This window comes from Grus americana, chromosome 7 (assembly GCF_028858705.1).
Source record: "Grus americana isolate bGruAme1 chromosome 7, bGruAme1.mat, whole genome shotgun sequence".
Lineage (NCBI taxonomy): Eukaryota > Metazoa > Chordata > Aves > Gruiformes > Gruidae > Grus > Grus americana.
In genome coordinates, this window is record NC_072858.1 from 21,230,630 (window position 1) to 21,255,981 (window position 25,352).

Sequence of the window (25,352 nt, forward strand, 5' to 3'; positions counted from 1 at the left end):
TCTTAACAGGGAAGTGATTTGTAAACTTCTATTAAAACACTTGTCAGTGTTTTCCTGAATAGATATTAGAAATGCTGTTTAAAGAAGTTTGATAAGGAATGGATGTTCCTGGAAGCTGGTACCAGTTATTGGCCCCATAACTCTTATTAATTTGTATTTAGTTATAAAAGGAAACATTAAACATCGTTTGCCCTCAGTATAAAATGGAAGATTGCCACTGATAAGCATGTTTAAAATAAGCCTCACGGTGGTTATTTTCATTCCCAAAATATAATAACAGATTATGGAGACAAAAATGAATGCAGTCAGTCCAGCTGATGGCTAAATCATAACAATAGCATCAATTGATTTGTTTCCAGGTCTAAAAAAAACTAATAAAGATTTATGTCATCTCCTAGATAGAAGAGAATTAAGGTTAATGTCTCAAATCTGTTCCTTATGTTCAGATACTCTCTCTGTACACACAGATGCTTGCTACTACTTTTCATCTGAATTCTAATTGTAAAAAGTAATACTGAGTTAAGCTGGTTGAAATAAAGGCATGTTCCTCTGTATTATTTTGAAGGGAACTATTAGCTGTTCTGTACTGCACCAAATCATACCATTTGCTTAGAGTCCAGTCACAGTAATGCACTCATGGGTGCTTTACAGTGTTTATCATTACTGTACTGTTTCTTTATATTCTTTCTAGTGAAGCTAATGTGTTAACCTAGAAAGTACTGCATTGTAGGAAGTCTAAAACAAAGCTACTTCTATTCCTGACATAATTTCAAGTAAACAGGTTTTTTTACTGCATTCAACCTGTTTGCAGAATGAGGGACTGTTTTTCATCCTTGTAAGTAGTTGCCTGGAAATTGTCAAAATGAAAAAGTGGATTTTCTTAATGAATTATTTTTAAAATGCATGGTGTACACTTGTTCCATGGCCCAGATCTTGAGAAATTATGTGGGCTTATGATTCACTGTATATATATATATTAATTCTGGAATGCTTTGCATATTGTTGCTCTAACAGATTATGGTTTGTGGGGAAATTGATCACTGAAAATGTTTTGAAGTGTAAAGTCTCATATTGTCCTCACTTAAAGCTTAACCTTTGCCAATCTAGAGTGTAATATATTCATTTTGCATCGCAAAGAATTGAGTATATACTGGATCACGGTTTTGTTTGTAAATATATTGCCTGTTGTTCTGACTACAGGTAGAATGCTTTTGTTTCAGCCAAATTCCCTGCTTCCTTCCCACAAATAGTAAGATACTCCTTATTCAGGACCTCTCTGCCCTGCTGTCTGTAAGCAATTCACCCAGCTATTGAACAAAGTATTTTCTGTCATATGGGATGAATACTATAGCACTATTTAACTGAGCATTTTTTATAAATGGGTGGGCCTCATCAATTTAAGTTCTAAAAAAAAAAAAATCTCTGGAATTCAATTTCATCCCAGGTTTCCATCATACAATCTCTGTGCTGCTACTAGGTTTCATGTTTACTAAGCACTTATTAGAAGGACAACAAAACAATTCTGACTAAGGCCTAATGAGCATTGTCTGGCAGGAAAAGGCATTATACAAAAGCATAAATCTCAGGCTTATTCTACTTATGACTTCCTGAGTTCAAAGAAGTGACTTTGTAAAGCAAACTGAAAAAGTGAGGGAAGGTTGTAAAAGCTATGTGGATGTTGATGCTCATAAAATGTAAACCCAGATTAGCCATGGTGCCAAGCAACAACTTCCACTGAAATCAATACTGGCCTGAAAATCAGACCAATATTTAATGAATTAGAAATTTGAAGAGAATCTCCTGTAAAAGCAATGTTGGTTGATCTTGTGAGAAGACACACAGGTCAAAGTAAAAGAATCCTTTAAGAGGTCCTTAAGATATAATGTCTTAATTTACAATAAGCTGTCTTAGACTGTCATCCTTCATACGTGTGTACACTGCGTTTGCAAATAGCAAACCTACAGTGCAGACCCTGACTGACTACTATCGCAATGTCATTACCAACTGCTGTTGATGATTACATCACACTTATGGCATACAACAACATGCCAGGCAGGTAGCAGATACTGCTATTGCACTCTTTCCTTGTGTGTATAAAAGTAATAAACATAACCTGGTCATCTCACCTCAATTTACTTTCTGTTGAGGCAGGTAACCCAGGTCACAGAAATTTACTAATTTTTTTAATCCAGTCAAAGCATTTCTGAGGTTCAACAAAATTTTTATAAATGTCCCCTATTGGTTTTTATTTCAGCAGTCTCTGTTACTTTCTGGTTGGATTTCTGGCCAGGGTTCAGGACAGTATACTGTGTAGGACGCAGTTTCCTGTGCAATCTGGGAAGTCTGTGAAGATGAGCTGAGTCCTGGCATTAGAATATTCCAATGTCCCATGTTGAATTTTTGATACTTAGCCTGTCCTCTCCTCAGTTGGCTGTGCTGCATCATTGTCTGTCCTTAGCAATAATGTATCAAGCTATTAATCCTTCATATATCAATGGCTCTTATCATACAGCATAACTTGTTTTCTCTTGATAAGCACTAGTTGAGAATTAAGTCTTATGTACTTCATCCCGTGTATTATGCCATTTTACGGAATCAGGCACAGAGAAGTGAAGTAACACAGACGATATTTTATTTGTTATTAGACTCCCCACAGTGTGCCACTTACAGCAATAACTTGTTTTCTTGCTCTGAAAACATTGCTATCTTCTTACAGCATGTCACAAGAAGCAGGGTTATAAAAAGCTTTTTTAAAAAAAAAGCAGAGTAAGTTCTTAGAATTGTACGAATTCATGATTTGCACAACTCCTGTGTATTTGTAAAGAGCATACTCAAAAGCATCACTGCATACAATGAACACAAAAATGCTTGATCTGTCTTAGATATGAACCTTATTTGTTATTTACAAATGGATAAGATGTATGTAAGCTATTTCTGTTCTGTTACCCTCTGCTGGGACCAAAGAGACACAGCCCCCCCTTGGTTGCATTAAAGCCTCAAAGTGACAAATAAAATGGCTTTCAACCATGCAGGCGTAATTGCATCCAGCCTGGTGCCTTCAAAGGGAACAGAGAACAGTTGCTAGAGCAGTTCTTAAACTAGCAGCATAATATCCTCTACTGCATTTGTGCACAGCTGCATAAGCCTTGATGTCCACACAGAATAAAGAAGTGGTGATAAACGTACCTTTCCTGTTATGGCTATTTGTGCCAGGAGGATGCCTAGTGTGTAAACAAAGATAGGGCTTACACATGGCATAGATACTTAGTCCTTTGGAACTTAGATTTACATTTTTTCTGGGTTTACTCTAAAGTTTATTTTGTTACCTAGGAAACTTTAGAGCTTGAAAAACATGTGCCTCAGGATGGTATTTAAGTAGATCAATAGGCAGCAGCTGGTTGGGAGTTTTGAGGATCTGCATTTTTTGCAGTTGGATGGATGGGTGCAGTTTGGTGTCTTTAGTGTTTAAATCTTTTAGTTTATCCAGTCCAAAGTTTGTTAGCAATAAACAGTACTTGACTCCAAACTTGACACTTCCCTTAATCACTAGAGGAAGATACATCCGTTCATGTCTGTCTGGGTTACTATAAAGTTGGATCTGCTTCCTTTACATATTTACTTGTGATCATGGATACAAATGGTCACATGAATTACAGTTAAACAAAGAGTCAGACCCTGCTGATATTTCTACCCTTTGGAGGAAGAACTGGGATCTCACGCACAATGCAAAAGCATTGTTCTGCTGGCAGGTCTCTGACATACTGTAAGTGCTCTATCAAGAAGTTTTCACATAGAACTAGCAACAAAGGCATGTTCATGGAAGTACAAATTCTAAAGGTAATTGTGTTTCCATTTTAAAACATTGGCGTTTGATAAGTAGTATGCTTAAGATCATAAATCAGATAGTCTTTTATGTTTGTGCTTACCAGAGTAGTCTTACGATAGCTTGACACATCTTAAAGATTGGAATTATAATGAGCACAAGAAGCAGGCAGAATGACTCAAGGCTTATTGGATGAAATTGATCCCAAATACAAAAAAACTACAAAGCTTAAGCAGTATTTAAGCCCCCAAATAATACAACACAGTTTTGGCATAAGTCAAGCTGAGGAGGAGGAGTTACATATTTTGTACCACTCAGCATCACATGGTTGTATCAGCTCTGGTTTCAGATACAGTAGCAAATTTCAAGCTGTGTATAAGAGAAGAGTCCTGTTGTTCTGTGTTTCTAATAGACTCAATGTCCAGTCTACAAATGCTATTGCATACAAACAAATCAAGAGAAGCAACTTCTCATCCTACTGTGGTAAGTAACAAAGGAAAAAAAAGCAGAAGTCCATTTGAAAGAAGCAAAAATGTCTTGCCAGGTAATTGAGGAAATTACAAAGGGTAATTGCATGTGACCTCTTACTGAGATATACAGGTTCTTCCCAGAATTAGAAGGGTGGCTGCATTGAAACAGCTTCTGCCTTAAGACTCTGCACGTGAGAATTCAAGTTCAAACGTGAAGTTTTGCCGTGATTTCTGTGCACCCAGCTCATGGCAAGGGATTAACTCCCATTTCTGCCAGCTGAGGATATGAACTTACAAGGTAGCAAGAGCTATCAACAAGTATAGCATAAGGTTTTGTTTTTGTCTTCAGACACTCTGTCCAACATTCATATTGCCTGTCAGACCACAGCATGGGAAGAATTTTTTCCTCACCAAACTATTTACCAATTTGTCTAACCAGAGAGCTTCCAGCTAAAGGATTTCTATCTGTCTGCACATCTATACATTGGATAGCTTCAACTGAATGCAGACCCATTGACTACAATGAGTAATGACTGCTTATTATAGCGTAATTCAGGTTGGAAATTACCTCAGGTGGTCACCTAGTTCAGTCTTCTGCTAAGGTTAGTTTAACAACTTGGGACAGAATTAACTTCCCTATTTCTTTAGCATTGACCTGATTGGTCTCCTTCTTACACTTGCTGCCTTTTTTTTAATCTGTTCCTCAGTATGAGCTTCTTGGTCATAGCTGCTTCTTGGTTTCTCAGTAGTCACTGAGCAATGTCTTTGGCTCCAGAGGTTAAAATGAGCTTATGTTTTGTAGGTTTCATGGACAAAAACTAAACATACTACAGATGTGAAAAAATGACCCTCACTTCAGTAGAGCAATTAACAATACTACCTATTTACATTTATCTTGGCTTCAACCTGACCTGGGTTCTGCTTGTGTCTTTTCCTTGACCTTCTACTGATTAGTTGGAATTTCAGCTCCATCTCTGTTGCTGATGCCAGTCAGTGGAACTGGTATCTAACATCTAGCTTTATTTTAACAGGAAACTGAAAGCCTCCATGCATATGCTTATTTCTTTGGGAGCGTACCCACTCTGAAAAGACACAGTTTATAGAAACATGTTGTCATGCTTTTCTGATTGACATAGTTTGCCATTAAAGTACCAAGGAGCTGTTGAAGCAGAAGTGGCATCTTGCTCCCAAGACCTGGAACAACTCCAGTAATCCAGGCGCCTTGTACCATCACAGCATGCAGTTTTAGCATCGCAGAGCTTTGTGAGTGACTGCAGCAGGAATTGCAAAGGCAACCAGACTTGTTTCCATGTAGATCTACAACTGGTTTTCATTTGCTTAAAAATAGTGCTCAGCATTATCTCAATGTGTTGTAAGAGTTTAATCCACTGAGTAACATTTTGATTTGCCACCATCCCTCAGTAACTGCCATCTTTGCATACCACGGTCACTGTTCTGTGTTCCTGCTTCCAGAGGCAATGGCTATTCCCAAGCCTATATGACAGAGAGTTTTCATACAAACATCTAGTTGTTTGATGTGAAGTAGATCTGCTGAAAGATTACTGTTATCTAATAGGCTGTGAGAATTGGTAAAGCACAAAAAATTATATATTTACACAGCTCTGTTCCAGTGGTGTCAGCTGTGCATAAAAATCTTACTAATACTGAAAAACAGAGTGTCTTCTCTAATGCAACTTTTGTCAGCCTGCAGTGCTGAAACTGGAAGTCTGGGTTTCTACTGTCGAGATGTGAGCTTAGCTGATGAACCCCATGTCAGTCTCTGTGCAGCCACAGCTTAGTTACTGATCTGTTAGAGCAGCCACGTATACATCAGCTCAGTCTCCTCAATGTCTGTACCATCTCAAAGACATGAATAACTTGTGTACCACAGGAGCTCCTGTATACATTTACAACCTTCCTTTAAATGCCTGTTCTTCCTAAAATCAGGCAGTAATGGGTTCCTGTTCACAGCCCAGCTATGGCATCACCAGTTGCTTTTTATACCTAAAGGTAATAATTGGTGTGTGGTGTCAGTGCACCCCTCTAGAATGTTTTCTACTAGCTAGATAGAATTATGTCTGCAGTTCAGCATTAGTGAGCCCTTGGAAATTTCAGTCTGCATGGTAGATAAAGGCAAATGATCGTATTCTTCCATTGATGCAGTTACTGAATTATGCTGGCAGCTCAGAATCAGTGACTTCACTTCTTTTTTGAAATTGCTATTTAGGAAACCATAGATAACAGGGTTGACACAGGTGGAAGCCATAGCTACCAGGTGGCACAATGAGAAGATCAGATTGTGGTGGCAAGGTGAAATGATTTTGTAATTCCAGTCAACGATGGTGTTGAAAACATGCAGTGGTAGCCAGCAAACAGCAAAAGCAGCAACCATGGATGCTAATAAAATATTTATCCTTCTCAGCTGAACTGCTCGGTTGCTATATTCACTTTTCTCAAACATGTCCTTTCTCTTCTGTAGACGTAAGTAGATACGCAGGTAGCAAAGTATAATGAAGAACAGTGGGATGCAATATTGCAAGAGCAGTAAAGTGGTAGTGTAGATAAGTCTGTGTTGCTCAGAAGGCCATGAGTCAATGCATATGGCCTTGTCAGTAGAAAAATTCATGATGTGTGAGAGCTGCTCATACAAATCGTTAGACAAGATGGATGTGGTCAAAAATGGCAGGGACATGAGACATGCTAAAGTCCAAATTACTCCAATTCCTATATAGGCTTGGGAGATACTTGGCCTCCAGCCAGTCGGGTTTATGATGAGCTGGTGTCTTTCCAGAGCAATAAGGACAAGGGAAAGAATTGACACCGTCACAGATGTGCACTGAGTGAAAGAGGTCATTTTGCACATGACTTCCCCAAATATCCAGTAGTCCATCATGGTGTAAACAACGGTGAAAGGCAGACAGACAAGACACATAAACAAGTCTGAAATGATTAAGTTGGAAATTAGGATGTTGGTGACATTGGCCTTTTCCTTCTGCCTGGCAATGACAGCAATCAGACAGATGTTTCCCACGATGCCTAGGACAGTCTCCAAGCTGTAAGAGGTGGCCAGAAAGACTGTAAGGTCGGTGATGTTCCTGCACTGGTTAGAAATGTGCACAGGGAAGCTTCGGTTTGAGCTCCAGTTTTTATTGTTCAGGAAAGGAAAACCATCATTAACAGCCCTTGTCTTATTCATCCTGAACCCAAAAATATTTATCCAAAAAAGTGATAGTCAAACAGAATCTGGGTCTTCTGGAGCCAGCCTAAAAAGGGTTTTATCTGTTCTGTTTGGCTGTGGAAGATCTGGGTATATCTGCAAAGGAAAGGAAAAAAGATCACTTAGTTATGCTGTAAGAAATTAGTCAAAAGAGTGGGGGGTGGGGGGGGTGTGGACAGGGAAGCAAATGCCAGGGATTCTGTGTATATTCTGCAGGTCCCTTCTGTATGGTTTATTAGATGGAAAAATGGAACCCTTTATGCTAAACTGTGGTATGGAACTCTGTGGAACCCTATTGAGTTATGACTCAATTGTGAGGTTGTCCCAAGGATTTAAGAACATGTTAACTTCATTATTTAACTCAGTGCAGTATCTTGAACATCACTAATGCAGTAGAGTGGTGATTCAAGAAAGCTGGATCAAAACACACTTAGGGGTAAAAATTGTGTGTAATTCTGGTTTTGCAAGGTTCTGATCCAAAACTGAACAGAAGACATATTGTGGGGCTGTATTTACCTTCAACTGAGCTAAACATCAATGTGCAAAATAAGGCATATTCAGTGTATAAAGCAAACAATAAAACATATTGTGAGTTAATCTGTGAAATGCATTTGTGATTGCAGCCGGAACCCATGCTTGCTTGAGACAATTGCCATGCAAAAATTCAGGCTCGTATCCTTGGAAGGATAAGATGGGACAATTTTGAAAAAGTCTAAGATAATTCAAAATAATTTCAATATTTTTCAGCTTCTATGTGGCTGTGATAGGTCATGGGAACTGCAGTCCAAATTTCCTGCTTCCCCATTCTGGATAAACTCCAGAGTCCATGAAGCATTGATGTCTTCCTCTGGGTGGCAAAGGTGGCCATCACAACATTTATCATAAATATAGTCCTGATTTTGGATTTAAGGGTGGGTGATTTTGACAATCCCTCTTAATTCCTTGTGAGAAGCTTCTTATTGATTCTACCTCAGCATAATTTTGCTTTTTTTCAACTAAGAGAATTCAAGTGTTGTAATAGTATGTGCTATCTCCTCGGGAATGTTCCTGTACAGGCAGATGGATCTGCTGCTTAACCACTGCTGCAAGCCCTGAGCTGGTATTTTCAATGGGATCTGAGGGAGCTGAACCTGCAGAGTTAATTGCAGCTTGCACGCTTTTGGAAATCTCAGCCATAGGACTCCTGGACTCTACCAGATGGCTCCTGGGAGGTTGTCAAGGTCTGCCATAGCAGAGACTGCTTTGTAATCCTGGCCCTGGAGCCCAAATCCTTAATGTCCAGGAATCAAAGAGAAAAAAATCTGAGACTGCTGGGAGTTCTCCTCAGGCCAGAGGCAGTTTCATGCTGTACAAAGGCTTGTAATGTGAAAAGTAAATAAATACTTGAGGAATGACACTATTTACCCATTGCATGACCCTTTCCTCAGCAATAAAATGCCACTCAAACAAGTTTGTGGGGTTGTGAAAAACTTCTGGGCTTCAGAAAAACAAGTGGTCAAGATATGAATACATAAATAAAATGGTATACTGAGCTTATCACATTGAGTAACATTTACTGCTGAGCAACTGTATGCATACAGGTAACCAGTACTGTACAAAAAAAGCACCCACCATCCTACAATTTTTTGTTTGCTTTGTCTTTTTATGAACTGTATGCTTCTAGAGATGTCTCTCAGGAACTAACGAAAGCACTAGTGTACAGTAAATAAAAAGATGTTTTGGGATTGTTGTTCTGCCTCATCAGCAGAAATTAATATAGTCAATTCTTTTGTTGCTTTGCTAGACCTGTTGATTTGTCTATCTGTGTCATATAGATACAGATATACACAGTCAAGACAGCCATGCAAGTAAAATTTAGTAAACTTTTTTCCTCTTGTTCTTTCATTTCCTCAGTAGTTTAAATCTTAATTAGAGGGCAAAGAAAATTTTCAAAATTGTGGAGGTAGGTATGACTCTTTCTGTCCATTCAGTTTTGTGTTGTTACTCAACTTGTGTGAACAGATTGATTTATTTTCTTAGAGGCAATGATGATGGATGGGTTGCAGTGTCACCTGTGGGGAGGATATGGTGGTCTGTTTCAGTGTGAAAAGGGGTATAGAATGAAAAACCACTAACCAGCCCCTTAGCTTTTCATGATTGCTGGCCCGTGGAGATGCTGCAAATGAAATGGAGCAAAAGAGCAAAAAATATTGCAGCCTGCAATGTTGTTTGATAGCAGTCAAAGGAGCTCAGTCTTGGCGTTTGGACAGGACAGACTCTGCTGTAAATGAACACATGAGCTTTTTACTACAGTCCCAGCCTGGTGTCCTTAGCTACAGTATTGTCGACAACAAACACATAGTTCTCTTTTGTTGCTTGAAAAATGTGTGCTGAGTTATTACAAACATCTGTGTCCTACAGAGTAAGCCCTCTCGAGGGTTCCAGACACTTTTGGACGTGCTGAGGCGTCAGAGAGGAGAACTAATAATGTTGAAGCAAAAAAAAGAAAGTAGTAGAGCCACCTGAGAAGCAGAAGCCAGATCCCACAGCTTTAAGGGGCACATTCCCAAGAGGAATGCCAAAGGCAGGGCATGGCTGCGTGTTTGTCACAGGTGCCAGTCGTGGTGGGGATAAACAGCATCTCTGAAGGCTCTGCAGTACGTTTTACTGGGTTAAGAGCTCCCTCTCTTTTGACACCTTGCATTCCATGGTGTCTCCTACAAGATGACTATCAAGCACTTTCTGGGCTTTCATACTCCTGGTACTGCCCAGCGGTAAATACAGAATTGTCACAGATAAGGGGACTGAGAGAGGGAGGTGAAACATGAGAGTTGCTCACTGTCTTAAGGAAACCTGTGGTGCACTGTGCAGGACTTAAAACTGCCTGCCAACCTGATGTCTTGGGAAAAGACAGAGCCTAGATCACCAAGTCCATAGTTCTCTGTATCTCTTATTCTGGCACCATTAATGTTAAAAGCAGTTCTAGAAAAATAGAAAAATAAATGTTGCGGTGGCCTTATACTTATGTATCTTATTATGGTATCCTTGGATGGCAGATTCTCAATGTCGGTCACTACTAAATGCTGTGTTGTCTCAAAGTGTTTCACTGCTAATCAGTTTGGTCTAGATTAAAAGCCAGTAATAAAAAAATGTGTACTTACTCTGCTTAGATGTGTGAATCAAATGTTAGCTAATATAATGAATCACCAATGCAGTGGGAAAAAGGGTGTTAGACCCCTCACTGTATCGAAGACTTGTTCCTTGCCCAGTAAAATATAGCAAAAACTTTGTAGGCTAAAAAACCAGGTTTTGTCTCCAGAAAGCGAAGCAATACTTTTTTGGCTTATAGGAGTAAGAATCATGCTTCCTAAATCAGTTTGCAGAGGGAGTGGAGGGAAAAGTTGGATTGTTTTTGTTTGCTTGTTTGTTTTTAAAGAGGAAAGATTAATCCTGTTCAGAACACTTAATAAACTTCAGGAAAGAGGCCAGTAACAAAAGCTAACATGCTCAAAAAACAAAGGTTTTCTTCTCTGATGCAGCTTGAGATAGCTTCTCTAAAAAGTGAGTGTCACAGAGGTCTGCGGCAAATTAACAGGATTCAGAAGGAAAAACAGGAGATTTTGGATTTAATCTGAGTGGAAGCTAAATTCCCCACTCAGATCTATAGACATTCATCACGCTGCTGTCCGTGTTGGAAGCACGGAAGAAGAGCAGGTAAGGTCTGAAGGGTTTGTCTTGCTGAAAAACACAGCCCTCTAAACTAACAAATGTCACTCAGGTTGTCTCAAAAAAAAGGAAACTATCACTAGTCAGCAGGGAGGTTGGAACTAAATGATCTTTGAGGTTCCTTCCAACCCAAACCATTCTATGATTCTGTGAAAAAGTTATATATGTTAAAATTTTCTAAAACCTGCATAATTAGGGTATAGCACCAGTTGTGTGTATTAATATGTTACACATCTATAATATTGGGAGATGGTATAAATTCCCAGGAAAGTGAATATTTTTCCCCCCTCTCACATCTACATGTTTTCAAATGGAAACCTTTTAGGGGGTACGAACTTATATTACAGGTTAACCTTCTCTGATCCTGCAGAAATAAGGGAAGTTTTACAAAAGCACCTGCTCTGGCTTTTTATTATCTGGTTAAATTCATAACAACCTTACCAAAGACACGGAGCCAGCTCACAAAGCTAAAATGTGACTAGCAGGTCAGCACACTGGAGAATGGTAGTTAATCCCTAATCCCTTAAGAGTAAAGGCCATTGTGACTTGTCCTATACCTAAGAGAAAAAAAAATTATAATTTTACAAAAATTATATCTTTATCAAAGGAGGTGGGGAATTCATAAATCATTGTTAACGGGCACCTCAGCAGACAGCCTGCTAGGATATCTGGAGAGTGACGTGATGTGTACTGCCAGAAACTGCGTGGGTTGGGTGAGGAACGAGGAGTCTTGGGGACCAGGAGATAAGAAGTGTTTTTCTCTGACCAGTGGTAACCAGGACCATTCTGTCACACCACAAGGTGGCAGGAAGCACACCTGAACCCCGAAGATCCCCCAAGAAGTTCCCATCTCCCTCTTGCACCCTGGAAGGTTGCAAAGCTCTGCTTCATATATACAAGGGTTGGGGTTTTTTATGACAAGTCAGACTGGATCCATTTGTCAAAAGTAGTCACCTGCTTGGTGGAAAATGCTGATTCAGTGTACCCATACTCTGTGAACATTTCATAGAGCTGAGAGATGTCTCTTCAAATGCTTTTTCTGAATCTGATGGAGGACGGAGAACCCAGATAATCATTTGGCTCCATTGAGTTAAACACCAGGTTTGGTATCATCATCTCCTGTGGTTCAAGCCCTTTAGTTTATTAAAAAAAAAAGCTCAGGAATTTGTTTCCAATGAAACAATATGTTGCATTCATAGCAAATCCACTTTTTTTTTTTTCATCTGAAAATGCCTTCTTTCCCTCAAAAAATCCCATCTTTCAAAACTACACTTTTAATGTTTTGATTCAGGCACTGGCTGATAAAAGCAATTGTTTGCACAGCCTTGATCATAGCTGAATGGCAAACAGCAAAGGCCTCCCTTGTTTTTATAACCCTTCTTGCTAAATTATTACCATTAATAATTATATTAATGTTTATTATGGTGGTATTAAAAAACTAATTGAGAATAGGTCCTTTTGTGCTTGATGCTGTGCAGGTCTAGAGATGCAGACAAGTCTCTTGACAGAGATGGACAAGAGCTTAAAAACCATGCAAAGAGAACAAAGTATTTATTACTGTTTTTCCTTGCCTTGTGACTGGATTCAGAGCGTGTTGATTATAATGGACTTTGGATCAGGTTCACTTAATATTTCTGCCCTTGTTTCTGCATTGTTCTAAAACCATAAAGAAATCTACAACATTTTCATGGAACAGGACAGTGCCAGAATTCTTTTCTTTTAGGAATCCAATATGCACAAAGCCTTTCAATCCATGGCTTCTCTTGAATTTAAATTTCATGTCCCTGTCAATACCAATGGATCAATTTTAGAATTTAAATGTTAATTGAATGCTTTTCATTATCTCCCGTTTACCTTAATAGTTAAATGAATGAAGAATCATATCTGAACTGTTTGTAATCCATATTCTCATGTTCTTTTAAAACTTGTTTCTTTAAATTATACTGATATAGAAACTAGTCAGTAACACTTCCTTAAAAGTTTCTGATATACAACTCTTGCCTCAGATCTTAGGTTAAATTTCAGGTGAATTCTTACTTAATGTTTTCTGATTAGAAAGCAGTCATTATCCAAACCAGAGGAAGATTTGAGCAGAAAGGGAATTAGCAATGATGGCATCAGCTGTCAGTCACTCAAGCGAAAGTTGAATAAATTTTTAAAATCAAAAGTAATAACTTTATTAAAGACATCTGCGCTCATACCAGTCTGAAATAGATAATTTAGAAAATTCTTACCTGTTACTGATTGGGAAAATTACTGCTGTTGCTGCACATTTCTATCTTGGAAGAATGAAGGAATGTTGTAGCAGCAAAGTAAGGTCTTCTGTGTCCTAGCAATCCAGAAGAGAAGCTCTCCTCACTGTTTCTGTAGGTAATTTGGATGGCATCTCTCTCCCTCTCCCCCTCCTCCTTTCCCTCCCTTCAGATTAGCCAATGAATTCTGCTTTATGGATATAGTTATGATCTGACTTCGAAGTTCTGGCTCCCTCTGCTGTTATATAAATATAGAAATTGTACAAATACTTGAGAGGAATAGCAACTTCAAGAAAGTGCTATGAAGCTATATGAAGCAGAGCATGCATCCATGCTGTGTGCAAGTGTGTACTCAAGTGGAAGCACACTGAAGCAAAGGGACAAAATACAGGAACAGAGCCTAATCCTGTTCTCCTTGCTGATGCAAATTTTCTGTAGGGCTCAAAGAGAAGTTTGCCTCATACATATGAAAATGTTGCCAGTAATTTTTCCGTTCTACCACAGACCAATATCGAAATTTTATTTTAGAAGGATCCAGGCTGCAAGTCCTTAAATTGTGAAAGGGGAAGAGGTACACTGTTACTCGGGCAAAGAACTCAGAAATGTAAGAGCACTGAGGAAGCTGGAAATAGAGGAAAAGAAGGATTTGCAGAAGTGCCAGTTTTCATTGATTTTTCCCAGGTCTTTCTCATGAAAAAGCAAGTCAGAAATCAGATTTGCAAATTCTTCTCTTGCATTGGGAAAATACACAAACAGCATATTTCCAAGGGCTGTATCAGAATAACCTAATATTAGTCTTTACTTAAAGTGGTTTTTCTCATTTGTAGGTACGTAATATGTCAACAGAAATCAAATACTTTAATATCAAAACAAGTGCAAGCTCTTATCAACTAAACTAACTATGAAAATAGTTTCTCATTTGTACTGTATTCCTTCTTTCATTTTTTCTGATACCAGCTATTACACATGTGCCCATCTACTTCAAGTGCTTAGCTGACGTCTTTCATCATTAAAGGAATAATCAAAGGAGAAGCAGGAATATTTAAAGTCTTTCTAAGGTATTTTGGCATTTCTCATGTCTTATGATGCTTATAAAACTGGAATCTGTGTAATGAATGGTGTAAGCTGGAGAGTTTTACGTAGTTACTGGTTCTTTCTTCAGGGCATCCCTGAATTGCTTCTTATTTTGTATTACTTATTTTTCCCAGCCTCCTTTTCAGGAGTTTTATTTACCAGCTGGTTTGAACCAGCACCCCATATCCCAGCATTATGCCTTTTACCCAGATGCCTCAGAAGGAGACAACCTTTCTGATCTGGTTAGGGAAGGGGACATGAAGTCTGTGCTACAGCTGAGAAGGCATCAGCCCACACAGATCTTGAGCGTCTTGCCAGCTCCTTAGGAAGTAGAAGCTTCCTATCTTACTGGAGCCAGAAAAGCTGAAATGATTTATTTAGCTGGCCTGTTCACTTCTGTTTCTTCCTTAATTTACTTATCATATGTTTATTCTTTCTGCTGTTCAAAGCATTAAAGAAAGAGGAGGAAAACTACTAGGAAACAGAGTCCTTTTACTGTGGAATATTTCGATTTGTGATGATGCTGTTCTCATCTCCCTCAGCTTGCAGCGTTCCTCAGCCAGCCTTATCTCCACACCTTCCAAACAGTTAAAGATATGCTGTGTCGCTTTATTCTCTCAATTCAGACCTTTCGGCAGAGCCTGCAAACTAGCAAATTAGCATCTGCTCTCTTCTTAAAGTCAACAAAGAACAGCTGCAGCACTGTTCCTGAAAGACTGCTTGGGGCTCTGCTGCCCAGGGATCAGGAAATGACCTAACCACCAATATTTTGCTATGGCATCTGGGACTTTCTTCTTGACAGATTTTTAGGATGAACTGCTGTATCAAGGTTCTGGCCATTTCTTGTTGAGGTCGATGGGGCTGCATTAGAGTCCTATTACACGCATATTACTTCCTTATCGTGTCCAAACTGCAGAGTGAAAATGTTCACTATTAACAAGGTAATGTGGGAGCAGCGCTTGGGTCCTTCCAACCCTGCACTGGTTCATGTAGCTGGGACTTACATGCACACAGCAGCCACTGAGTGCAAGCCAAGAGATGTGGTGGGGCTGGAGCTGCCATGCAGTAGCTGTCCAGACTGTAGCATAGAGGGGACAATACTGGAGCTAGCATGGAGTGAGAACAGCAGCAGAAAGACAAAGATGCAGATGCCTGTTTTCTCATCCAGGTGGGTCTTGTAGGCTTGGTTCAGCACCTTGCTGAAAGGGATGCTGGTACCTGAACTGACTGGTTTGAATCTGGCCATGTTTAATTTCACTATACAATAGGCACTACTGAACATGTATGTGTGGAGACTCCCTGTGAGGATCCCGACCTATTAAGGCTTTTGCAAAGTGCACAAGCAGTACTTGTATGAGGGTGCATAAGGGTGGAAATTCCTCTATACACAGGACACTTGCTGCCATGAGGCAACATGGACATACCGTAGTCCCAGCTACTGCTAATCATGTGCTGGTCAGACCGGCTGTTTCTGTTCATATCAGTAGGTTTGCATTGACTCTAGCAATCAATGGATCAGTCCCTGTTTGCTGTTTATTGGGAACGGAGTAAAGAAACTGTAGCTGGCATGGCATGGGGAGTCCTGCTACCCACAGAGCAGTAAGGCGGCTTGCTTCCATTCTCTGTCCACAGCACGTACTCCTGTAACAGGAGGGCACTGGGGAACTGTCCTGTTTTCTCTGCAGTTTGTTATGTAAGACAGTTGGGCTCTATGGAGACAACCTGTTTCAAGGGGGTACAGATGCATGGGGAAACAGTCCTCTCTGCACTGGCCAAAGTCCTTTCTGTAAGTGGTTATGATGACAGCAAGGCCTCTCCTGAGAAACTTTCATTGGGTGCAATTAAGCATTTCCCTGGGAGTGACAGGATTGTCACAGCAGTGGGATTACAGCTGCATTCTGAATGCTTTTAGGGTCTCCTGCAATGGCCTTGTGTCAGATCTTCAGCCATATCAGCCTTCATTGATGGGGACCTGAAGCTCTGTCTCTTTCTTTCCTCTGAGCATGGAATTTCAGAGGCCAATTCTCCTGCAGTACATTTAGCAAATCTAATTGTGGTCCAGCATCTGGAGTCCTGCTCTCTCTGGTTCTGTAAAACAGTATCCACAAAGAATAGTACTAGGTACTCAATGATGAAAGCATATAGAGAAAATGTGGCATGGAACAGTACACAGTCCATGTGTATGCTAAGCTTAGCAGGTCTACATGGTATCCTTGCAGGTATATTGCACAAGTTTGGTTTGGCTTTGTTTTGTCAGAATCTCTACCACTCTCTGAAGCAGAACTGATATTTTAACCTTTCACCAATTGGTTCATACTCCTTCTTCCATCGGGGGTGGAGCTAGTGAAACCGATGTATCTTCCCACGGATTTTTCTGAACTGCTTAAATGATGTTCAAGCCTTCAGGAAAGCTCTGTCACTCCTGGGCCCCTAGGCAGACCCTTATAAATGCATCTAGCATATAGGAAGCTGATAGCATGGTCCCTTTTATATGTATATATATATATGGGTGAAATCCTCTTTTCTACCTTCAGCAAGTAGAGAAGTGAGTGCCCCTCCAGTGTCTGCTGCTTGCAGGCTGGAAGGGTCATAGCCAGCTCCAGTGATGTCCAGTCCATTACTCCCAAGAAGGCACAGGGACATATCGTCAAAGGGAGCTGCTACTGAGCAGTTCTAGCTAATCCTGAGGGCCAAAGATTTAAGAAGCTACAATTACATTTCTCATTTTAACTGCTTCCTGGAATTGCCTTAATGACTTTCTGGTAGTACCTGGAGCCATAGGTGGGTTTTCTTCTGGCCATTGGTAAGCTGTTTTCCTTAGTATGTGCAGGTTTTCTACTCGTATACTCTCAGCACTGCACTTGAAAATAGAGCATGTGACTGTGGTTTTCCACAACAGATATTAAAAAGTTCTTTCCATCAGTTGAAATATTTTATTGTAATATACTTTAGCAAGGTAGGGGAAAGGCAGATGAAGAAAACACCTGTGATGTCAGTGTTAAATAAACACACTCAAATCCTTTATCTGGGCCTTTTAAGCTGTACAGTGCTCTTGTTATAATTGCTCTTAATATTGTATAAATATGTTTTATAGGATATTTCTCATATAAACAACTTTCATGGACTTCGTACCAGGCACAGCGTACTGCCTGAAGTCTACTGACTAAACATGCTTTATGATCTAGGTTTTCTGTACAAACAGCTTTCATGGGGTTGTTTGTAAGTGGACTTTGATCCAAACAAGATTATCGCAGGAAATTCTACCCTGGTATGGAAGGCTACAGAGCTATTTATATGGCATTTCTTTGCAGTAGGTTGGACTCTCAGGCATGAGCCTTCTTTTTTTGTAATATACCAGTCATCTCCTGGAGAATATGTTCCCTTATGCATCTGGACTAATATATTGACCTACACAAGGCACCAGGGTGGGGAGGAGGCTTTCAAAGGGCTGTTTTCTGCTTTGTTTCATCCCATTCTTCTAGTATACACATACTTGGGGGAATGTCAATGAACCTAATAGCACAATGAATCCGTTTGGCAACAATTTATATAATACCTGTTACTCTAAAAGCTAGATGGTTTCTAAATCAATAATTAGATTTACAAACACCATGAATTCTTCTGTTTTCAACAAGACCAATCAGTGACTACTCAGAAGGAAAAGCAGAGATTTGATGTATGTGAAAATTTATTTAAATCTGGATCCCAACAGGAAAAAGTCACAAAGTTATCTGTGGTAAAGCTTGGTTATAAATGCATATGCTTTAGGACAAACCATCTAGTGTCAGAAATGAGACAGATGTGGCACAATTAGAACTGTGAAAGGCATGAGGTAAACCCATTCCTCCTGAAACCATGCTGTTTTGCTGCTTCCTCTGAAGGAGAGGTGAAGAGCATGTTCAACTTCTAGGGCAGATGCAGAAGAGGAGAAACACATCACATATAGTCTTAACCAGCTCCATTGTAGACTTTGCAGCTTATATCAGGATTTGTCTTCTTCACCACTCGGATGGAACAGCTTTTCTTGTGGAACAGGCCAACACAGTTCACCTTGTCATAGTTCTTGGGGATTAAAACCCTGTCATTGAGAAAGGCAAAGAGAAAAATCAGCAGCGAAGACATGGGCTGAGATAAGGATGCTTACTCAAGTCACAGCCATCCTGGAGCAAGCTACATCATGGATCAATCTGGCTCATGGGTTCCATTAATACAAGCACTATGGATTATCACAGGAGGAACACAGAGCCCAAATCATGGCTGTTAACAGATTATGTGATTTCCCAATGTTTGTTCTGGTTTAAATGCAGTTCTCACCGGCCATTCTGTTAGAGATTGGTATAAATTCCCACACAGAGACAAAATGGGGATTAATTCTGTCTTCCCCATTTAAACTAAGACTTTCTTGACATGAGAGAACCATTTAAAGAGTGCTGAATCACCCCAACATGAATACCTCCTAGCTGAGCCTCTTCTCAACACAGGCCAACTCCCTCACTCCTATAGTTGACGACAGCCAGGAATATTCCCCATCAAGAGTTCCTTGAATTGTATCCTTCCTCACCTCAAGAAGAAATTTCCCAGCCTTCTGGGGAGATAATCAGTTCACACCATTATACTCAGGAAGATACAGCTCTCCTTGATGTGTTGCCTGCCATCCATGAGGCAGGAACACATGACAAGATTTAGAAAGCAAATTATCAGAGCAGGGCATGTGTGTCTTATTTTGATAAGCAGGAAGGGTGGGCTCTTGGCAGCATGGGAAGGATGTGGAGCAGCTCTGGCCTGATTAGATGTTCACAGGCAGGCCACTGGTCTGGTGCAGAGCTGCAGAAGCTCGCATGTATGTGTGTTATTGGGTGTTTAGGTATCTTGACAAGCTGCTAAATAGAAGGAGAAAGAAAACTGAGGTTAAAGGGAGTCATACACTCAGTTAGTATCAGAATCAAAAGAACAACTAGGTGATGAGGAAGAGCTGTGTGCTTGAAAGACCCTAGCTGTGTTTCTTTTTGTTTCTTCCCAAAGTCTATGTGATTGCCAGATTATTCCGCTTGGTCCCGATTAGAGCTAACTGTGAAACAGGAAGAGGAATTTTGCTCATGTGAGTATGAAACTCCAATGCACGCTTTCGATGAGTTTTCTTAAGTCTGAAAATTTCAGCCAGTTCCTGACTAACCAAACAGTAATTTGGGGGAACTTACAAGCTGCAGCAAATCATTGCATTCATCTTACACCTGCATTGGTAACAATCTTCAGTCTTCCACACTGCACCAAAAACATAGAGGTTTCTGCTTGAAAGGCACCCTGCAGGCACACACCAGAAAATGATAGTCAGTAGATCAGTATGAACATCTATCAACAGACATAGACCACAGTCTTATGTTTGTGGACTGGCAATCAAAGTACTGATTTCTGTTGAGTCACACCAGGGAAGAATCTGACCCAGTGCTCTGCAGAAAGGATACCATGTCTCTGCTCCTGAAGTGTGTGTGAGAGTATGATAAATGATGATAAAGTGGTAGCAACCACATACCAGAGAATTTCTATTCTGCTATTGCAATGGATCTGAGAAATGCCTTAGCTTATGGCTACAGTAGGATCTTTCTGCCCTTTCTCATATCCAACATACAGATCTAGACTTTAATTTCTCCCTCCTCCCTTTTCCCCTATTCGTATTAGACTTCAACTTGCTCTGCTAAACTGAATTTAAACACCAGTTGTGTTGTCTTTGCTTTGATTTTATTGTCAGGTACCCCATTCAGATTAGTCAATGCTGCTTAAAAGTATAGGTTTTTTGACACATGGGCCAGGACTTCAGCTATGCATCAGCCCAGAGAATAACTATTGAACAGGATAGCATCTCTGCCTTTGTGTCTGGAGATGCCTCCAGGTGGGTTGACTCCTGAGTATGCAGCTTGGATCATTCCTCAACAAACAATGTGTTATAGTATTCCAACATTTCCAAGAAAATAAGGCTTTGAATCTCTGAATTAATGCTTCAGGGATGTCTATATATTTGCCATTCTTACCATATTTGCTGGCTGGTCTAAGGTAACAGCGAGCATCACACAGAGTCCTTGAGAAGAGAAGGATCAAGCAAAAGGCCAGCAAGAATTTCTAGAAAAGGCAAGAAGATTTCTTTAAAATTAGGTGTTTTTTCCAAAGGTCTAGCAGACTAATTTGCACAGAATTAAGGATGAGTCCTACTACTCTCAATACACTCAGATTAAAAAACACTTCCAGCGTAGATATACACAGAGAGATAATATAAGGTGCTGACTTACCATACTTGCATGGGCTGCTCACATTTCATAATGAGGAGCAGCGTGTATTTATATACAGTGAGGAAACAATGGTCAGTGCAAAGGGAGGTGATGTAAATGTGAGCACCCCAGGTGCCAATGGGCACTCTAACCTGTTCCGATCATCGATCAGAAGGTGGCACCTCAAAAAGTCTTGCAAAGGCTTGTTTTGTGCACTGACGTACATTGGCATCTTGATCTCCATTGTGCTGGTGTAAATCTGAAAAAACTGCAGTAGATACATCAGTTACTCCACATCAGCATTGGTGTTGGTGGAAGAGTCTGACCCCCAGAATGTTATGCCTCCAGAACTGGCAGGCCACCAAGGAACAGCGGGGAAATGGCACATGCTAAGCAAGGCAGCAGGGCACTATTGTTCTGCTGACCTGCTACAAGGAGATCGCCCCCAGGTATGGAACAGGCCATTCATACAGTGCAGTGGTGTGGAGAGTCCACTGTTCTCAGACTGATTTATTATCATTTCAATTATTTTATATGAGACACGTTATTTTGTCCATATGTAGGGACCTGCAGGGACTAGCTGTAGTTTTGATCCCTCAGCTGCTGAAGCAAAGCCAGGCCTAGGGGATAGAGGCAGATCACCATGACCAGGTAGCACCTTTTTGGCAGCAAAAGTAAGGTGAGCTGTGCATTGTCTCAGTCCAGAAGGGAACGTAACAGTCAGGATGATTGTCACTCATGGCTGTCTTCCTGACAGCAACAACAGTGATGCTAAGGATTGGGGGAGGCAAAGCAAGCAAAAGTTATGGTTTTCTTTTGCCATATGCATGCCCACCTCTAACACAGCTGGAATCAGACACCAACAGCAGTGTTGTTTCTGCAACATTAAAATGAGGACATTTCTTTCAATATACATCTTGTCAGTAGGTGTCCAGGTCTTTGTGCAATTAGACTGTTGCACACACAGTATATGAGGCTGCATCTAAAAACCAGCCAGGAAAACTAGCACAGATCCCTGTGGCTGTATCAGGGGCTGTAGGGATCCAATGCTTTACTGAATTGGAGCACAGGCATAACAAGTTTTAAAAGTTACCAGAGGATTCCCAGCATAATGAGTTGCATTAATTCCATTAGCGTGGCTCTTTCAGCACACCTGGGTTTAATTAGACACCTTGATCAGTATGGCTGAACTTGTTAGCTTCCACTGATTGACAAATAGCTAGAGGAAGCAAAGCTGTACTAGAAGTGGTTTCAGGATAAAAGGGGTAGTGGCAGAATAAGTGTGGTCTCTTGAGGAATCTGGAGTAAAGGGGCAGTTGTGAAGGAAGATTTGATTTATGTAAGTTCCTTTTGTTTATTTGTTTGTGTGTACTCAGTGAGAAGCTTTAGAGCTTCTATCATAGTTTGGTTTTAACTTTGCAGTGCAGCCACCAAGTTTTGTGTGAACTTTGTGATTTTGGTAGTTTATGTTCTCTGTGTGTGGTTCTGCTGCAGGAAACAGTTGTGGTATCTAATGAAGTGCCTTGAGAAAAAACTTCTCCTCTGCTAATCCTTAAATGAATTAACTTCTATCTGAAGGCAATAACTTGCTCAAAATTACTTTGTTAGCTGTAAGAAACAATAACATTCAAATACAACATATCTCTTATACTACTAAGCCTCTAAGTATATGATATGAATTTGTTTGTATTTTAATTGAAGCTATTTGATTAGGGTCTAGTGTAACTAGAGGCTAGACCCATTTCTGGCCTGTCCTTGCTGTAATTCTTGAGAAATCTTGTGCTGTTAGAGGAGAGGTAAGTGTAATGGTGCATAATACCTCTAGGTAGAGTATAGCTGCAAGGAAACGTAACAAGTAACTTCTGACCTGAAGGTCAAGGTGGATTTCAAATTATTCTCTTACTTAAGGTGATTAATTTACTTAATTAATCATCCTTTCTTCCTTGGACAAAAACAACTATATTAACATTCTTATAACTCTTGCTGTTTTTCAAGTAGAAAAACATATAAAATATATGTATAAAATAGGAACCTGAAGTGTAGTGCAATCAAGGCTATTGCTGCCAGAAATGCCTGGTAGCTCTGTCTCCTTAAATTGAGGAATATATTAAAGCATGCTGCGTGTGTGGGTGGTTTTTTGGGGGGTTCTGTTTGTTTTTTTTTAAAAAGCAGCTTAAAGCATTTTGGATTGCAGACTTGAGAATGAAGAAACCAAATGCTTATGAAAACCTGTAATATTGAGTTGTCTATGGGATCTGTATCAGTGCAAAGGCTGAACCTGTCTCCTGCTGACCTGCTTGGACCTCTCCTCTTGATACAAATGAGGTTTTCCAGGTCAAATGGGTAACAAAGGAGTAGATAGGAGTCTCTGTTGTGCAGATGTAAATGAAGCTACATTCTGGGGCTGGAGTGTTAAGCAAGTGTCCTCTGGGGATTCCCCTGTTAAGGGAAGGTTGAGTTGTCCTAGCCTAGCTTGCCTAGCTGATGGCTGTGACAGGTGAGAAGGCTGATTACCTCTAAGACGTGTAGATTATGGCAGCCTGCTGCTTTCCCTCTGTACCTTCTCCCTTGGACTCTGTTGTGCTGGAAGGGCTTGCAGCCCGGCTTTAGACATACTGACTTAAGTAAAACAACTTGCTTCACTGGCTGTGGGAGTGTGGCAGCAGTTAATGTATGGGTCTCTCAGCTTCGGGTCTGTGAAGCAATGAGAGGAATATCCAGCACTGCCTTTCCCTGTTTATCTAGCTCGTGTGTCTGTCAGGGAAGCTGCCAAACTAAACGGGTCAAATAACGTAGCAGCTTTACTAAAATAGTGACTCTGTGCCAAGTCAAAGAGGCAATTCTGCCCTGGGAAGCTTTTGCCAATTAAAAGGATTTTGACTTTTCTGAGGAGATGCCTGGAGTTGGAGGGTCTGGACTGTGACCCTTCCTTGAACCAGAGGGGTGCCTGGATGGTGGCTCCAGGTCAACAAGTCTCTGACTAGGGTATCAACTCCATAATTTGATTAAGACTTGCTCACATTGAAAACATCTTTTCAGTAGCCTTCAGTAGCCTTCAGTGGCTTTAGACATGGTCTGTTGGTTGTCTGTTGCTTCACCTTGTGTTTCCTGATTCAAAACTACATCAATATACTGCTTAATTATTAAACACTATGGTGGGCTTCAAAATTGGATTAAAGCACATAAATAAATCTGACCTGACTTCAAATGGTTCATGTCTATCTCCTTTTTAAAGAAAAGCTAGGAAGGGAAACTGATGTTCCTTCTGGATCTGACAATTGATTGCCTCACTCATGGAAGTGAGGTTTTAGGTAGGACCCTTAGCTGCGTTCATCTGTGTGCAATTCTTGGGAAATCAAATAGACCTAATGAAATTTGATATTTCTCCCAAAAGCACCACCTGTGACCTGGCCCTTGTCAGTGAGAATATAGTTTGCTACTTATCAGAAGTGCATCATCATCTGTGGCCACTACTTGTGGTGGATAGTACTGTCTTCCTTCTGCAGGAAGGATTCAGGATTGACTTCCTCATGCTTTTAGGTTATGCAAATGCACCCTTCCCACATCCTATCCCTAATATAAATTTTAAAAAGATATTCCTCTATTAACTCTCCTATTCTTCCCCACTGGTCTGGGGCAGATGGCAGTTGGGTCTTCTGTATGTGTGGGGGTTTGTTTATTTTAAACTTGAGCTACTTCAAGTTGTTTAGCCTATGTGCATGCTCCCCTTTCTCCAGCTTGGCTGTGTCTCTGAACATGCTCTTTTTAAAGCAAAAATTCAGTTTTCTAACTGCTTCTCATGCAGAAGGTCTGACTTTTTCTTTAAGCTGTTACACAAATGCAGTGTAACACTTTCACTACCTTGAAGAGAGGTAAACGTTGCTTTTTCCTTCCTTCAGTACTAGGATTGTAGAGGTGGTAGATCTGGTCTGAATCCACAAATTTATTTAGATCCTAGGGTCCCACTTGCCTTCAGCTGGAAATAGCCCTTCCTTAAACCCTGAGTCCGAGTTCGGAGCAGTTCCCTCTTCGCTTTTTTTTTTTTTTTTTTTTTGGCTATGTTGCACTTGTGATATATCTCTGCTCCTTTCTTCCTCTCTTCTGGAGAACATACTGCAAAACACAGGAAACTCCAGCTGGAACAAGCACATATGCATGTCTGAGCTGGCATGACATGAAGAGACAGTTAATGGCCATACATTGATGCCAGTGCCCCTGGGTCACTGCTCAGGGATGGATGAACTGGGGTCTGCCAGGCTGGAATAGCAGTGTCTGTCTTCCTGTTAGACTTGGAAAAAGAAGGGAAAGAAAAAAAAAAACCCCAAACCAACAACAAACAGTGTTATTGCATCTGTTACTATCTTTGTAATCTAGCTTGAATGACTTTACAAGGGATTAACTCTAACCTAGGTTTGTCATGGAAATCTTGCATTTGCCAGTGATATCAAAGTGCAGATGGCAGAGAAAAACAAGGTTAAGTATTTTTCCTCCTCTCTCTGACCTAGTGAGTGAGAGCTCTGCCTTCTTTCAGCAGTGCATGCCTGCAGGTAG

The 25,352-nt window shown here is 40.4% G+C and overlaps 3 protein-coding genes across 7 annotated transcripts in view; 1 reads left to right on the forward strand and 2 right to left on the reverse strand.

Moving 5' to 3' along the window:
* LOC129208591 (elongin-B-like) overlaps nt 1-25,352 on the forward strand; it is a 50,493-nt gene that overhangs the window by 23,574 nt on the left and 1,567 nt on the right. Inside the window, exons 2-3 of one of the 5 annotated variants that reach the window (XM_054831543.1) lie at nt 14,425-14,525; nt 19,564-19,639. The exons of 3 other annotated variants lie outside the window; for them this stretch is intronic. The gene's annotated coding sequence lies outside the window, so the exon portion shown is untranslated. Of the gene's footprint in view, nt 1-14,424; nt 14,526-19,536; nt 19,640-25,352 lie in introns of those variants that run through there. One more of the 5 variants, XM_054831546.1, reaches the window with a different exon arrangement.
* On the reverse strand, nt 2,657-13,564 carry LOC129208588 (neuropeptide Y receptor type 4-2-like). The gene is made up of 2 exons (XM_054831536.1): nt 13,450-13,564; nt 2,657-7,606 (listed from the first exon to the last, which is right to left on the reverse strand). Exon 2 carries the CDS (start codon nt 7,487-7,489, stop codon nt 6,356-6,358), a length of 1,134 nt encoding a protein of 377 aa, XP_054687511.1. The 5' UTR covers nt 7,490-7,606; nt 13,450-13,564; the 3' UTR covers nt 2,657-6,355.
* The window catches only part of MSMB (microseminoprotein beta), a 30,051-nt gene continuing 22,982 nt past the window's right edge, over nt 18,284-25,352 (reverse strand). Inside the window, exons 2-4 of the mRNA XM_054831541.1 lie at nt 20,568-20,655; nt 19,740-19,842; nt 18,284-18,619 (exon numbers count right to left, since the gene is read on the reverse strand). Coding sequence (XP_054687516.1) covers nt 18,490-18,619; nt 19,740-19,842; nt 20,568-20,655 — 321 coding nt within the window. The 3' untranslated portion in view covers nt 18,284-18,489. The remainder of the gene's footprint in view (nt 18,620-19,739; nt 19,843-20,567; nt 20,656-25,352) is intronic.

What these genes read in the sequence shown, in the direction of transcription:
- LOC129208588 (XM_054831536.1), bottom strand. Translation starts at nt 7,489, where the DNA reads ATGAATAAGACAAGGGCTGTTAATGATGGTTTTCCTTTCCTGAACAAT.